At 40.5% G+C, this 16547-nt stretch overlaps 1 protein-coding gene across 3 annotated transcripts in view; it reads right to left on the reverse strand.

Moving 5' to 3' along the window:
* The window catches only part of AZIN1 (antizyme inhibitor 1), a 33253-nt gene that overhangs the window by 8410 nt on the left and 8296 nt on the right, over positions 1-16547 (reverse strand). The window contains exons 2-5 of one of the 3 annotated variants that reach the window (XM_061373295.1): positions 15801-15938; positions 4051-4248; positions 1874-2047; positions 1393-1565 (exon numbers count right to left, since the gene is read on the reverse strand). In XM_061373295.1, the coding sequence (XP_061229279.1) occupies positions 1393-1565; positions 1874-2047; positions 4051-4152 (449 nt within the window). In that variant the 5' untranslated portion in view covers positions 4153-4248; positions 15801-15938. Of the gene's footprint in view, positions 1-1392; positions 1566-1873; positions 2048-2991; positions 3163-4050; positions 4249-6030; positions 6276-15800; positions 15939-16547 lie in introns of those variants that run through there. The other 2 variants (XM_061373297.1, XM_061373298.1) reach the window with 2 other exon arrangements.

Consider the following 16547-nt stretch of genomic DNA (forward strand, 5'->3'; position numbering starts at 1 on the left):
GATCCGTGAAAAATAATAACAAGTTCATGTTGGTTTTCTCCAGCTCAAACTCCTTCATTCTCTCTCCCCACTTTACAGTTTCTCTGGCTTAAGAAAAATCTGCATCCTAACTTCTGCTGTGGATGTTACAATAAACATCCAAAGAGGCTGTTAAAGAACTAACTCAATGTAAAACTTAACAAAACACTGAAAACACCAGTGATGACTGGTAGAACACTAGTGACATTAGGGATAGCTTTAGCATTACTAAGCCTTCCAGATGCATGGAGGATGTCAAGGCCAGCCTTTTACACGTAACATTCTTCGCACAGAAGTACTTCCCAGTATGCAAAGCACTGACAGGCTTCCACAAGGATGCAGTGTAATCACTAGTAACGGTAATATTAACTCTTGCAGTAGTCTGAAGAGTGATAGTAAAAAAACAACCTAGGTGGATTAAGCAGTCTCCAGATACCAAGCTTGGTTGAATCTTCCCAATTCTACAACTACAGCCCCAGTTTTGGGAGAAGACATGACACTTTAAGGACCATCTAGAACCAAGGGCTTTGTAAAGGATGTCAGGAATTCAGTTTCTTGGTGTACTCTGATGGCACTTGTGGGAAGCTGTATCTCATTAATCACTGGAAAGCACTGCAACATTCACTTAGGCACTGACTCCACATTTCTTACAGGTGTAGCCACAGCCAAAGTATTCACATACGAGGGACCTGATGCTCAATGACACAAGCACCTGTCAGTCCAAAAGAGACAGGATGCATTGGCAGGAATACAGTTCTAATATTTTAACAACCAGAACATCAGCTTTGATCACTTCCCCACAGAAAGTGCCTCAGCCAATACTGAAGTGACTGAAAACAGAACTGGACTCAAATTTCTCACTGTTTAATGGTGGGGAAATACCTGTAGGTATATTTAGTACACCTGCAGAGCATGCCAAGCCCAATGGGTCCCAGTGCACATGGTCATTTGCTGACACTCTCAGCCCTGACTTCAGCTGAAGCCACTAATACCCTGACTATCCTGAAAGACAACACTGAAGCCACAACAGAGCAGGAATATGTACTCGCAGATGATGAGGTACCAGACTTCCGAACTTTTATCACTGAAGCCTTTACCTGAAGATTGCCCTATGAAATAAAAATGTAATATTTCTCCCAAAACAAGGGCTTTACTATCATATTAGAAGACCCAGAAAAAGCTGAAGGGAAGTTGCAAAAAGAGAAAAAGTTGCAAAAAAGCTATCTTCAAAGGAGATAGAGAGAAGAGCAAACAGATAGAAGTGAACTGTATTAAAGAAGTCATGTACCTTGCTTGCAACTCCAACCACCCACAATACAGGCAAAATTATGTTTACCCCCACATAAGCAGCAAAGCCAGAATTTCAACACTTACTTAGCATTTGGATGGTTACGTGCAATTTTCTTCAGCTCAGTATCATTGTCACAAGTCATGATATTTATCCCAGTTTTCGCTGCATACTTTATCTGAGAAGCTTGCTTGCAAGGATTTGTGTATATTATATTTTCAGGAGAAATGCCCAGGTCTTGTACCAATGCCATTTCGGACTGAAAAACAGGAGCATACCATAGCAGGAGCATTTGACACAGTCCAGTGCACCACATTCACTGAATCTTTATTATATGTGCTAAGTTATTACTTATTAGATGTACTAAGTTGTAAAATACACTAAAGAAAAAACTATCAATCACTTCTAGGGCAGAAGTACAGATTTTCTACAGGCAGTTACACAGGAGTTCACCATTTAAGTTATATTATTTGTAACCATGACACTTAATAGAAAAAAGCTGATTTTAAAACAGCAGACATATGGAAGAAAATCAGGCACACAGATACACAGACAAGAAAAACTTACTTTACTGGAACATGCAAATCCAATGCCAAGAGTTCCCAAAATTTCGAGTACGCCTGGAGTAGAATTGCATCTGACAGGATAAAATGGTTTTATTGGTGCCATCACGTTCTGCCATTGTATGTTATTCTTTACAAGCTTTCCAAGATCACCAACATAAAATGCTCTTTTTCCAGTCTAAAAAAGGAAGAACAGGAAAATAAAATGTCTGAAATTATGGGTTTGCTGTCAAAACATAAACAACCCATGAAATAGTCTTAAAGAATTACATACATTATTTCACCTGCTATTAACTTTTAGGTTTGACCTTGAACAATGCTTTTGTTTTTAATTTCACCTAGCAATTTGAACTAGTTAAAAACCAAAGAGGGAATACCTACCACTTCAGAGAAATTATGAATGTTTTTAGACAATATTCTGAGGTTCCTGAACAAAAGATACTACGTAAATGCCAAATGCCAAATTTTCTCTAAGCACAGTATGCTACAAATCTCTTCCAACTTTGTCATTTCCAAAGTCTGCAATTTTTTGGAGGATGAAAATCCACTGGGACAAAAGCTTCCACATAATCAAAAATAATTTATAAGGAATAAATTCTAATGCACTACCTCTTATTTTAACAGGTAGCTAATAGCTCACTTTACTGAAAATTTGATAGTATTTTAATTCAGGAAGTCAAGTTTGAGACTGTTCTCCACATGCTGGGAAGCATGAAGTTCAACCAGAATTTTAAGAACTAAACTCAGTGTGTTGAGGCTGCAGAGTCAAGTACATAATCTTTAAGAAAATGCACACTTTTGTTGTTAACAGCCCCCTTTGTGCATCTGCCACCGTAGTCTTTCTCAAGTCACGATGTGGATGGAGTGGATTGAAATTCAAGCAGATGATTCTCTTTGTTTACAACGTGCACTCAGTAAAGTTCCTGTAAATGAAGGGCCTACTGTATAGCAAAGACCATCACAAAGTAAACAATCAATCTGAATTAAGACTGTACATCAAATGTTAATTCTAGCACTTGACTTTTGCAGATATGAAACTAAATTGTGGCTTATTGTATACAATGTCTTTATTTCTGTTTAAAAAACACAAATAGAAATTCCATCGGGTGGAAGCATACTGACCCCCTGTACGGGTCACCAGCAGGAATGGGATCTGGAGCTTTAGATCCATGGCACAGGCCTCTACCCCTTGAGCTAAAGGAGTAAATGAAAGCAGCAGGAGGCAGCTATCCTCTGTGAGCCAGTCAGTGGTTGAAGACATGACATGTTGCCAGTAGTTTACCTATTTATTTGCTAGACAGAAAAAGAATATTAGGAATCAGGAGTTGGGAACCCTACACCTGAGTTCAGAAGGCCATGGGATTTAGATATTTGCTCTACTATAGTTGAGCACTGCTTTAACATTAGTTTTGATAAACCAAGGGAAAAGTTAACAACTCACAGGTACGGCACATTAAGGATACAGGATTTGCTTACTGAAACTTTTAAAGCTCGTTCTTTGTATAACCTTGTCTATAAAACAAAGGCTACCACATCTGCTTGCCTCACATAGAACTAGTATTGTATACACAGAATTATTTAAGTTTCTTTCCAGTAGATTTCTAAACTGTAATTGGTTTAGTTTCTTGAAAGAAAAAAAAGGTAGCACCTCACAATATGCTTGTACCCATTTTCAATGAAGAGAAAGGTCACGGGAAGACGCATAGCCATACAATGATGATGGACCACAGAAATCCTAAACATGGCTTTAAACCGGCTCAGCATATATATCTGTCTAAACTTTGGTATATTTTTAGGGAGATTAAAAAAAAAAGTTTATGTCAATGATACCCACTTGCCCAGTTTCAGGTTCCTGGTCTAAATCCCGCTGATCACAAAATCTCTTGAAACAATGAGGTGGGAACCTGTATGTTATTACACCAGCAAGATTACTTTCCTGCTCACTAAATTCAGAGAGGTAATAAACACTGCCCAAATTTCCCCCAAAGAATTCAGCCCGAGGCAATCAAACAGCAAAAAATTAGAAGAGGAAACTACATCAGGTGAGTTTTAACAACTGCTCCTCTGTTGCTGTCAGGTCAGTGCTAGATACCTTTGCCTTTAAGTTTGAAAACTTAAGATAACTAAATGAGAAGATTTGGGAAACTGTAAAAAAAAAAAAAAAAACAACCCAAAACTTACATGAGTGTGTTCATAAATACAGTTGTCAATAACATCTGCAAGAGTTGCTCCTTCATCCAACAGACCAATGGAGTAATTTGCATCCTCAAGAAATCCTTTCATCTCAGCCGTATTCCACAAAGCCGACAGTCATAAACCAAGAAACACAAGGGATGGGCTTCCAAGCCTTATATCCGGGTCCTTAAATTATGCAACAAACTGTAAAAGAAAACATAAAACAACGGTTAAGAGGCATAGAGCATACTGTCACTACTTCAAAGTTAGAAAGAGCTTTTTACATCTGATGTACCACAAACAGTAACACACACACACCCCAGACCAAAGATTTTTTTTTTTCATTCTACTCACCCTCCATTTGCCAGGGATAAGGACAGAGCAATTCGACTGAAGCCAAGAATAAACCAGAAGCTTAAATCTGATACAAACTTAGAGACAGATAAGAAACCACTGATGCAAGGCTGTTCTTGAGAAGAATCCCAGATGATCTGCACACTTGATTTGTGCGGAGCTTATGCAAACTATGAAAATACCCCAAGTGTAGCATACTTCTACAAACACCTCAGTTCAGCTATTCTGAAGTGTAGCCTCTTAAGTGACATTAGTATCCAAGTGTGCAACTAAAAAACTGAATATATTTCTGCATTTATTAAAGAAAAGATGTAGCTTATTAATGAAATGTTAACATTGATATTTAAGATTCACATCTTTATGTTAACATTCCATTTTTCGTTTAGATGCCAATTCCTAACCATTGCCTTCATACATTGTATTTACTAGACATTTTGTTCTGCTCATAAGATCGCCTACAATACTTGGAAGTCTTCACTTCAGTAAAGGTTAACAGAAAGATGTCACTAGCTAGAAGTAGTTTTAAAAGTGACAATCTCAGTAAGTGGTGTTAAAAGTAACAGTTATAACCCAGCCTTACTTGCATCTTGTTTACCCTCAGACCTTCACTGTAAATCAGATATTGTTTACAAGCAGTGGTCTCCAAAAGACAACCTGAATCAATGAAATCCCTAGACAGGAAACATTGTGAAATATACAGTCTTCGAATATGGATTAAATAGTTGGTCTCAAGTAAAAATCAGACAGCAGAAAGCCACAAACAACTGATTGTACACACCCATCAGCCCTACTTTATGAATACAACTATCTGCAGTTTACATTCCATTACACTTGCAGGTCTTGTTTAAAAGCAGTTTATTAGTTTATAGCAACCAACTGACCAGACTTCCTTTGTTTCAACCATCACTTTATGACTAACACAACCGACCAAAACCAGCCAGCTAACCCCATTCCTTCCTTACACGAACACCCAAGACTCTTCAGTCTCTCAGAAGAAGTTGCATAGCATGTGTTAGCTTCACTAAGACTCTCAAAACAAGATAATTTTGGCTTCAAATAGTCAGAAGCCCATGGTATTAACACTGTCTCGTGCTTCTTTCAATACCTCAAAGGAAAAAATCCACAATTTGAAACATAAATTTGGTTAACACTGTTAATAATATGACCAAAGTTACTTTTGCTCAAGCTAATACCAAGATAACTAAGCAGCAGTTGCTCCTGCTTGTCATTACACAAGTAACAGGGAAAAGAGCCATCGGTTTTGTGTGCTTTCTGTGTAACTCAAGTATGCCACCTATGTTTCTTACAAGAAGCATTTACTGACAGGTGAATTAACTCTGGCAGCAAGCATTTCCATTCTACCCAGAAGCTGAACGATAACAGACAAGTATGCTGGGTAAGGCTATAACTCATCTCACACATATGGTGAGTCATATGCTTATTTAAGTGAATTCTGAAGATTCAAAGCAGTCATGAAAGAGCAAGATAATTATCACTGATGTAAGGGTTTAAGTAAATTACAATTATAAAAACAATTAATAGTGGTAGACACTGTAATAACCAGGAAAAATGTCTGCAGCCAGCCACATCTAAGTTTCTGAGCAACAGCTAAAACTCCTTAATGAAACCCACCCGCAAACAAAACACAAGCTTGTGAACCAAGTTCGACTTGGAATCAGTGAAACAAGCATGAACACCACATGTTTCTGTAGTTACAGCACCCTCTGAACAGGTACTTCATCAGTATCCTTGATTTGGCAGCTGATAAGCACAAAGTCCTCAACACGTTCACCTCCATAAAATATCCATCATTTCCCGATCAGAATACCAAAAAGGGTTTGGTTTGGGTAATTTTTTTCCCCTGGAAAGAAAAGCTGCATCAGTGTTGTACTGAAAATTTGATATAGCTCTGAAGTATTCAAAACGCAAAGATCAAAAGAAGAAAAAAAATCTAACAGCAAAGTTTAATTCTTTTAGCATAGATTTCTTTATATTATGACTTAAACAGCCTAATGTTTAAGTTTTAAAAATACTTCATGCATCCTCAAATTTGCTGTTTGCGTTAATAAGCACATTGTGTTTAATGTGTTAATAAATACATTAAACTTCTCTTCTGTTGTCTTCTTCCAGGAAAAGCAATACCCAAAGAGAGGAGTAAGTAAACCAACCAGGCTGCACACACAGGAGAGCAAAGCGATTTCCATGTTCAGCAGACCCATCAACCAAAACCCACAAGTTTTTAATCCTTTTGTGATAGAGGAGTGTTGAAGGAAAACTTTCAAGTTCATGCTGTATTTAGATCTACAGCACCTTTAGGACCTCTTTCACGGACACCCCCTTGTCGTGGGGAAAGAGCTTGCGTGCTCTTGTGAAGTTGGGAGTTATGCTGGTGGTGGCTTATGCTTCTGGTAGGGTCTCCCATGCCAGTCAGCTTTCAAATGAAGGGTCAGACAAAGTGCGTCCATGGGCAGGATGGGCTCACCAGCCTTCAGGCAACCATCCTAGGAGAAGGACAACTCCAACTTCAAACCCGGGCAGATGGAGCTCGTGTAGCCCTGTAAGGCCATCCATCTAAGAGAAGGATACTCTAATTAAACCTACGACCTGAGGACTTTGCTGTCACCGTCCAAGCTTGCTAGGCCCTGGCAGATAAACCTCAGGTGTAAAGGGTGAGGCCAGTTCTGCGCACGCTGTGCCTCACCTAAAATAAATCCACTGCGCAGGCCCGAAGGGTTTACCCACACTTGCAAAGCCCTGCAGCGACAGGCGAGGGACGAAACGGCAGGTGATAAGGTGCACTGGAAGTCGCAGACCCAACCCTGCATGCAGGCGGTTCAGGACATTGGTCGCTCAAGTCTGACCCAGGAGATGACAGTCTTGTTTGGCAGCATCCTGAATGACCAAGCAGCCTTTTTCAAGGACAGCACTGCTTGCTCCATATGGAGAGAGGCCTAGAAAAGGTGGCCTAACCAAAGCTCATCTCCCCCTCCACCTGGTTGGCTAGCCATGGCCAACAGGCATCTTCTATTGCGGTCAATTAAAAACAAAGAGACAAAGGCATACACCTGCCTCCAAAGGTGTGTCCAGATTGACACTCACATGTTGGAACATCAGAACCATGCTTGATACAGTGAACAGTGGGCGTCCTGAGCGCCGTTCTGTGCTAATTGCCCATGAATTGTCACGACTTAACATCGATATCGCTGCACTCAGTGAAGTTCGCCTTCATGAGGAAGGTAGCCTCAAAGAACATGGTGCTGGCTATACACTCTACTGGTCAGGCAAACCCAAAACTGAAAGTCATCTTTCTGGAGTCGGCTTCATGATTAAAAACTCCATCATCTCTAAACTTGAAAATTCGCCGATAGGTCATTCCGACCGTATTATCTCCTTACGTCTTCCACTACACAATAAGCAACACGTTGTTCTTTTCAGCATATATGCTCCAACTCTGCAAGCTGACCCTGCAGAAAAAGAAAAATTCTACTCCGACCGGCGTCACCTCACTCAGAAAGTTCCTATAAAAGATAAGATCATAATCCTTGGTGACTTCAACGCCCGAGCAGGAAAGAACTTTGAAGCCTGGAAAGGAGTACTAGGCAAGCACGGTGTTGGCAGCTGCAATGATAACGGTCATCTCTTACTAGAGTTCTGTGCAGAGCAACAGCTTACCATCACCAACACTATCTTCCAGCAGAAAGACAGCTGGAAGACAACCTGGATGCATCCTCGATCTAAACATTGGCACCTTATTGATTATGTTTTAGTGCGCCAGAGAAATATTCGTGATGTCTGCCAGACCAGAGTGATGCCTAGTGCAGAATGCCAAACAGACCACCGCCTTGTGCGCTGCAAACTTAATTTCCACTTCAAGCCCAAACCTAAGAGGGGCGGCATTCCGAGGAGGAGGCTCAATGTTGATAATCTTCAAATAGCTGCAGTGAGGGACAGCTTTCAGGCTAACCTTCAAACTAGGCTTGAAGACCAACTTATAGATTCTTCTCCTGAAGCGCTTTGGCAACATATCAAAAACAGCATCCTGCAGTCCTCCGTAGAATCCATTGGGTTCTCCTCAAAGAAAAACAAAGACTGGTTTGACGATAGCAACCAGGAGGTCCAGGAATTGCTGACAAAAAAGAGATCTGCTCATCAAGCACACCTCGCTCAGCCACTCTGCCATGTAAGAAAAGCAGCCTTTCGTCTTGCATGTAGCAAACTCCAACAGAAACTTAAGAGACATCCAGAACAAGTGGTGGCTCAACCTAGCAGAAAAGACTCAACTATGTGCAGATTTGGGTGACCACAGAGGATTCTATGAGGCTCTGAAGGCAGTGTATGGACCCACATTCCAGGTTCAAAGCCCCTTACTTGGTGCAGATGGCCAAACGCTTCTTACAGATAAAATCTCCATCCTGAATCATTGGTCTGAACATTTTCAAACCCTCTTTAGTGCTAATCGTGTAGTCCAAGGCGAAGGAATCCAGCACATTCTGCAACATCCGGTGAAAAACGAATTGGATTTAGCCCCTACCATGGGAGAGACTCTTAAGGCCATACAGCAGGTGAAAACTGGCAAGGCAGCTGGGGTTGACGGAGTCCCACCTGAAATATGGAAGCATGGAGGCCAAGCACTTCACGCTAAATTTCATGAGCTAGTTGTGTGCTGTTGGGAACAAGGCAAAATACCGTCAGACTTTCGTGACGCAATCATCGTCACTCTGTATAAGAAAAAAGGTGCCAAGTCAGACTGCTCAAACTACCGTGGTATAACTCTGCTCTCCATTGCTGGTAAAATTCTTGCAAGAATACTATTGAACAGACTAGTACCTGCTATCGCAGAAGAACTTCTACCTGAAAGTCAGTGTGGTTTCAGGGCTAATAGAAGTACCACAGACATGATATTTGTTCTCAGACAATTGCAAGAGAAGTGTAGAGAACAGAATAAGGGGCTATACGTAACTTTCGTTGACCTCACCAAAGCTTTTGACACTGTGAGCAGGAAAGGCTTGTGGCTGATCTTAGAACGATTAGGTTTTCCCCCCAAGTTCCTGAAAATGATTATTCTGTTACATGAGGATCAGCAAGGCCAAGTCAGGTATGGCAATGCACTCTCTGAGCCTCTCCCAATAACCAATGGTGTGAAACAAGGTTGCGTTCTCGCACCGACCTTATTCACAATCTTCTTCAGCATGATGCTCCAAAGGGCTACAGCAGACCTCGACGAACAAGATGGCATTTATATTCGATATCACACCAATCGTAGCCTATTCAATCTACGGCAACTGAAGGCCCACACTAAGACCCTAAACCATCTTGTCCGTGAACTGCTCTTTGCTGATGATGCCGCCCTTGTGGCCCACACAGAAGCAGCTCTGCAGCGTTTAACATCTTGCTTTGCGGAGGCGGCTGAGGTTTTTGGGCTGGAAGTCAGCTTGAAGAAGACAGTAGTCCTCTACCAACCTGCACCGCAAGAAGATTATCGCCATCCCCATATTACCATCGGCGAGTCAGACCTTAAGACAGTTCAGCAGTTCAGCTATCTGGGAAGCATCATTTCCTCGGATGCCACGATCGACAAAGAGATAGACAACAGAATAGCAAAGGCATATAGAGCCTTTGGAAAACTCCATAAAAGAGTCTGGTGTAATAAACACCTGAAGAAAAGTACAAAGGTCAGTGTCTACAGAGCCATTGTATTGTCTACTCTTTTATATGGGTCTGAATCACGGGTCATCTACCGTCATCACCTGCGACTCCTGGAACGCTTTCATCAGCGCTGCCTCCGTACAATTCTAAACATCCATTGGACTGACTATGTGTCTAATGTCACTGTCCTCGAACAGGCAGGGGTCACCAGCATCGAGGCCACATTGCTGAAACTGCAGCTGCGCTGGGCAGGGCACGTCTCTAGAATGAAGGATCACCGCCTCCCCAAGATCGTGTTTTACGGTGAACTTGCCACCGGTAGCCGCAAGAGAGGTGCCCCAAAGAAGAGATATAAGGACTCCCTGAAACAATACCTTAGCCTTGGCCATACTGACTACCATCAGTGGTCCACCTTGGCCTCCAATCGGGAGACTTGGAGGCACACCATACATAATGCCGCTGACTCCTGAGAGCTCACGAAGAACTAGTCTCGAGGAGAAAAGACAATGCAGGAAGAATCGTGTCCCACCTGTACCACCCAAGGAGACCTTCTGCTGTGCTTTCTGTAGCCGGATTTGCCTATCCCACATTGGCCTTCTTAGTCATCAGCGTGCTTGTAGTAAGCGTGGGTAAAAGCCCTTCCCAAATCTTCGTTCGCTAAGTCAAGCCATGACCTTTAGGACACATCAAATCTGCCCTATAACTTTTTCTAAAGTTAGAAAAAATTCAACAAAACCCAATGGCAACATTTTGACACAGTAACTCCGTAGCGCAGGGAATAAACTTCCATGATCCACTTCCTCTTTCCCCCTCCCATTCACGCCCAAGCAGCAAATACTGCAATACCTGCAACTGAACACACGCAAGTGACTATGCTGGCAGACGCCTCATGTCTGAGCTGCTTTCTATTATTTAGTCAAGTTGGACAAATGCTGCCTTTCTGATCATAAGCTTGCAATTCCCTGACATTTTGTACAAACCTGTTAAACAGCCTTAAGACAAAACTGAAGCATTTTAAGGATTTACTTACTATATATACATAAGAGGACCACTTAGATTTTAAAGTTTTGGTGGCTTTGGGCTTGCTTTGTACTACAAGCAACTTCCTACAATCTGAAGCATGCAGATTGCCAGGATTCCCTTCCACTTAATGAACACCTCTGATGGATGTGCCTTGCTGAGAGGTCCCAGTGGAACCAGCCACAGCACTGAGCAGCTTTTTAGATTCAGGAGACACACAACCCCCCCCCCGCAGGCTAACTGCTTGTGCCTCATATTTCAAATGAAAAAGCTGAATCTGAACAACAGCTAGGCTTTTTTACTTCGAGTTTTGTTGTTCATCTAAGTTACAACAGAGTAGATTTAAGATTTTAAAGTACTCTTAAAAGAATGCTTTTTTTCCACAGTTAATGACTGTGGTGTATATAGCTTTCAAACAGAGATGGTGTAGGAGAATGCTTTTCCCCAAAAAGCTACCTTTTTACTTATGTGGAGATCCTGAGTGGGAGAACTGCTTTAACAGAACCATGGGAGAAGGCCTCTTTACCACTAACTACTCTCCAGAAACAACAAAAAGAACACTTATCTGATAGATTAGCTTCGATTAAGGTTATTTCCTAAAACAGCTTTCTCTTATAGTTCATTCATCCAAAGGTATCTTATGGTCAAGAGGCAGAGATTAAAAGGAATATGCTAGTACAGACTTAATAAAATAGCCTGCAGCAAAGCCAGAAACAACCTAGTGTAACCTCACCCAGGCTCCTGAACAGCAACTGCTTTTTCTACGCATGTCCACAGCATCTAAGGTTTTTCCTTTAGCAAAATTCATCTAACAAGGAAAAAACACTGTCCTTGGAGTCACAGCCCATTTCTCTCCAGTTTCTCCTGCTCTGGAAGAAATTACATCTTTTCTGTCTTGTTGAGAACAAGATAGAACATTCTACAAAGAGAAAACTGAAATTCTTACCAGCACTGCTACAACACCCCCAGAAAACAGTGCATACATGGGAAGTGTCTCTTTAAGGGGGTAGATAACACCTGCAGAAGGATTTGGGATTGTGCTATAACCTTACTCTGCTCTGACTACCCCACCTCCTGAGGGAGGAGGAGAATCAATGATAAAGTTTGTGAAAGATCAAATTAATACATACAGAAGGAAATTGAGAGGATGGTTTAACACTTCTGTACCTGTAAGATGAGTCAGAAATCATTACAGTACAGAGTTCAGTTCTTGCTGGAAGTGCTGACTTGCTGCAAGTCATGATTTGACAGACTTAGTGTGGTAACCACCACCCATTTTACCACCTGAAATATTAGTCGGCACAATGCTCCAGGACATACATTTTAGGGCAAACAAAAGCTGTCAAGTACTATGAGACTTATACACAGGCATGCAATTGCTTTCTTTGAAGTAAGAGTTAGCTCCTCAGGCTCTTTAGGGTTTAGCACAATGAATTCCCAGATGAAGAACTTGAAGATAAAAGCTTACATATTTAAACACAGCAATTAATGCAGAGAACAGAACAGTAAAATAAAATGGAACAGAAGAAAATAAAATGCTCTGAAAAGTGACTAACAAAACATGTGCTTGTTATATGCAAGCATCCATAACAAACAATTTTCAATGTTTTTCTTTACACTGTCAGATTTACATATTGTTTGGCCTGAAAAAAAAACAACCACACCTTTGAGGTCTGGTTCTTTCATTAAAACTTCCTCTGCAAAGAGCAATCCCTGCAAACTGAATGAGCTCCCAATAACATCTTTCAACTACTTAAGGAAAATACTTACAATATTAATTATGCTAATGCAAAAATAATGAAGAGGTAAAATACATTCATCTCGCATGCCTTAAAGTACTGATTCTTCAGGGGTAAAAGATAAAAAAGTAGAAGCATTCTGTCACTAGCATTGGGAATTAAGCACAAGTAGACTAGAAAAGTAAAAACCCGAGTCCTCTGTTTTCAGCACAGGAAATGACTATAATGGGAGTATCTTTAATCCAAGATGCCATTTCACCATCTTACATCCTTATCATTGTTAGCTGAATGCAGCCACTACCCTGCTGAAAATGCTGAAGTAGGAGTCTTTATTCACAATGACAGTGGACATTTTGCATTACTCCAGTTGCCTCTGAGTACAAATCCACTGAGGGTCATAGAGTACAGCTCAAGTTAGTTGCATCCTATCATTCTCTCAGGCATATTCCACACAGTTAAATGAGCAATGTAACAAGAACATCTCTGCTTAAGTGAGCAAGCAAAGGGGGCAGATAATAACAAATAATGCCCGATCTGACACTTTCTACAGCAGCCATGCCTTCAGGAACCTCTTCTGTTTTCCTGAAGTTTGAATACATTATTCAAAGCCAATAAGCTAGTAAAGCTTTCAAAAATGAGTGGTCCTGTAAGTGCATTGACAGTTTTGTGGTACTATCTCAGCATTTCTTCATGACAGTACAAGCAGCTACCTCCCTATTCTCTCTCTTGCTTAGTCAGTGTTGGCCTCCCCATTGCTTCCTGTACTCTTATTGCCACCCAGTCCCATTTAGACAAATGTCAAGAGAGACTTAAAGGCTATCCAGTCCAGGTAACTACCGCTTCCACTAGAGTGGGAAAGGGCTCATTAATAGATCAGATTTCCAATGACAATTCCGTCAAATTTCTGACCAATCAGATGTGCCAATAAATAGAACACATTTTAAAAGGAGCAAGACTTCAGGCCACAGTTTCCAGATTGCTCAGGAAGCCAGAACCTGAAAAAACAGAACTAAATCCCATGTTCTTCCTTGGCCAGTGTAATACAAGAAGAAAAATGGGAGGGAGAGAACTATAAGAAGGAGGAAAGTTCAGTAAGAATGTAAGTACATCTTCAGACAGATCTTTATTTGAGTTCCGCTGGAATATAAAAATTGTATTTAAAATCTCAATTGATTGTTTTCCTCATTAAATCACTTTGCAAGCCATACAGGACTCAAACTACCAATTAGCTGGCTAATTTACATCTTACCTGTGTTTGAGGAAATTACCTGTGCTTCAGCACACTAAAACAGGTACTGATAGACACTTGCAGACTACTGCTACATGACTACATTCAATACTGAGCTACTTACATTTGCATACAGCATATTATTACTGAACACATAACAGAGCCAAGGTCAAAATAACCATGAAGCTCACCTGAACATTCAGCTAAAAATACAGTAAATCCAGTGATATTCCCATTCTAGGATAAGCTATACCTTGCACTATTTGCCACAGCACATTTGGAGAAAATCTCAATGAAGGTAGCAGAACAGCCTTCTCCTTTAGGAGAAAAACTCTGGTCAAAGCCAAAATTCCTTCAGAACAGTTTTAGAAATTAAAATGCATTTATTGTGCCTTCATATTTCCTACTTTACTAACCTCCTCCTCCTAACAATTCTTCTGCCTTTCTTACCCTTTTACTGCTTTACTTGATTCCTTTTGAAGCGTAAAACATTGTTCAGGAGTTCTACCCACATACAGTGACCTGAACTCAAACTGAACAAGAGGAACAACTTCTTCTCACCTTTTGCTTAAAAAAATCACGTGACAAAAAGTAACAGTGATATTCAGAGAATTTTCAGTGTTGATTGTATTCACTTGACCAGAGCAGTCATCTTCATAGAACCAGATATATGTGGTTAATTCAGTAATTTTCAAACAACACAAAAAAGAACATTACCTCTGGAGATCAAGCTGGTTTATCATGATAAACCACATCCTTCCCTTACTGCAGTATTTTCAAAGAATAGACACCTATATTAAGTACCTTACTGGGAAACATACCAATGCAACCTGCATCGGGACTCTCTGTAGTCTTTAAAAGGTACAAATGCGCTTAAGCATTCTCATTCAAGTTTTACACTAAAAAACATTACATAATTTATAGGTACTCCGCCAAACAAAAATGCCTTCAGCTAGACAGAAAAAAAAGGTAATACTGTATAAAATCAACTTAACCCAGATAATATAAATGCATTTAAGGCTCTTGTTAAAATCACATAAAGCTATTGTTTCATGTTAACAGAATAGGATAACCACACATATTCCAGTTTTCTGTGCTCCTTAAGACAGCTATGTGCACTCATTTATCATGGGTCTTGTTTCTCTTGAATAATTATTTGTCTCTTAAACATGCAAAGGCATTTAACTTGGTACACAATTTCCATCGAACACATTTTCACATTCTACTGTAGCTCAACTGCAACTATTTGTGGAAGTGGATACTAATTAGCAAATAATGGAGACAGGCATTTGGGAAGGCACACCCTTCATGATCAGCATTAGTTACTGTTTACAACAGCAGATCTTAACTATTTCAGCGTAAAATACCCTAAGAAATCACACAGCAAATAATGATTTGATGTTAACAGTCATGAAGTGTCAATTCAGAATTCAGAATTATCACTGAGACTGAAGTTATATCATTTTATTTTAGGATTTCTGTAGCAAACTGCCCTAATTCAGAAAAATAACCATTTAACAAAGTTTACTCAAGCATGTTTAAGCCTCCCAGAAATTCATCATATAACTCTGTTGAGAAAAGTATTACTTGAGTAAAAATTATAGACTCCACTTGAATTAAAGTCACACATAATATGCATGCCACTATTTTTAATTTTGATTGAAACATTAAGACAGTTACCCTTGCTTACCAAAGAGCCAATACATGCTGTTTTTATTTTTGGAAGAGCTTATCCTCCTGCATACAGATGAAAAGCAAAAGATACTTACATGGACAAGTTAGGAGATGGAACCCTACTATCATCAGCTAGGTTCCCAAGGTGGCTCAGCGTTGAAGTCGAACTGTTCTCTATAAAGCACTTCTCCTAAACCCTCTGGATAGTTGTAAACTTGATCAGAGATTTTGCCCTGTGGGAGAAAATACATAAAAAATAAATTTCCAAGCCAGAACAAAATAAAAGTTTTATCTTACAACATGTAACAAATGTATTTTCAGGAGTGCTTTTAAGGAGGCTTGCAACATCCCACCATGAAAGTTTATCATCAAAATGCTCAGTTTTCAAGAGTTGAATGTGAACTCTGAGTCAGATCAAGTCAGACATATTTTCATTCCATCCCAACACTCCCAGTCAGTTGCCAGCACCTATAATGAATGATCGGAGCAATGCAGAGATATTCCAGCTGCTCCAGCCAATGAGCCGGCTTCATTTGGAGCTCAGCTCAGATGCCTCTATACAAATGCCCGTAGCATGGGGAACAAACAAGAGGAATTAGAGAAGTGTGCTCGTCTATGGGGTATGATATAACAGGCATCACAGAAACATGGTGGGATGGCTCCTATGACTTGAGTGTTGGAATGGAAGGTTACAGATTCTTTAGAAAAGACAGGCCTGGCAGGCGCGGAAGGGGAGTTGCCCTTTATGTTAGGGACAGGCTGGAGAGTATGAAACTCTGTCTGGGTACAGGTGAGCAGTTAACAGAGAGCTTGTGGGTCAGGGTTAAAAGGAAAACAGCGAT

This window comes from Neopsephotus bourkii, unplaced genomic scaffold, assembly GCF_033783945.1.
Source record: "Neopsephotus bourkii isolate Nb327-2 ecotype Australia unplaced genomic scaffold, CSIRO-AGI_Nbou_v1 NB_1630, whole genome shotgun sequence".
NCBI classification, from domain to species: Eukaryota; Metazoa; Chordata; class Aves; order Psittaciformes; family Psittacidae; genus Neopsephotus; species Neopsephotus bourkii.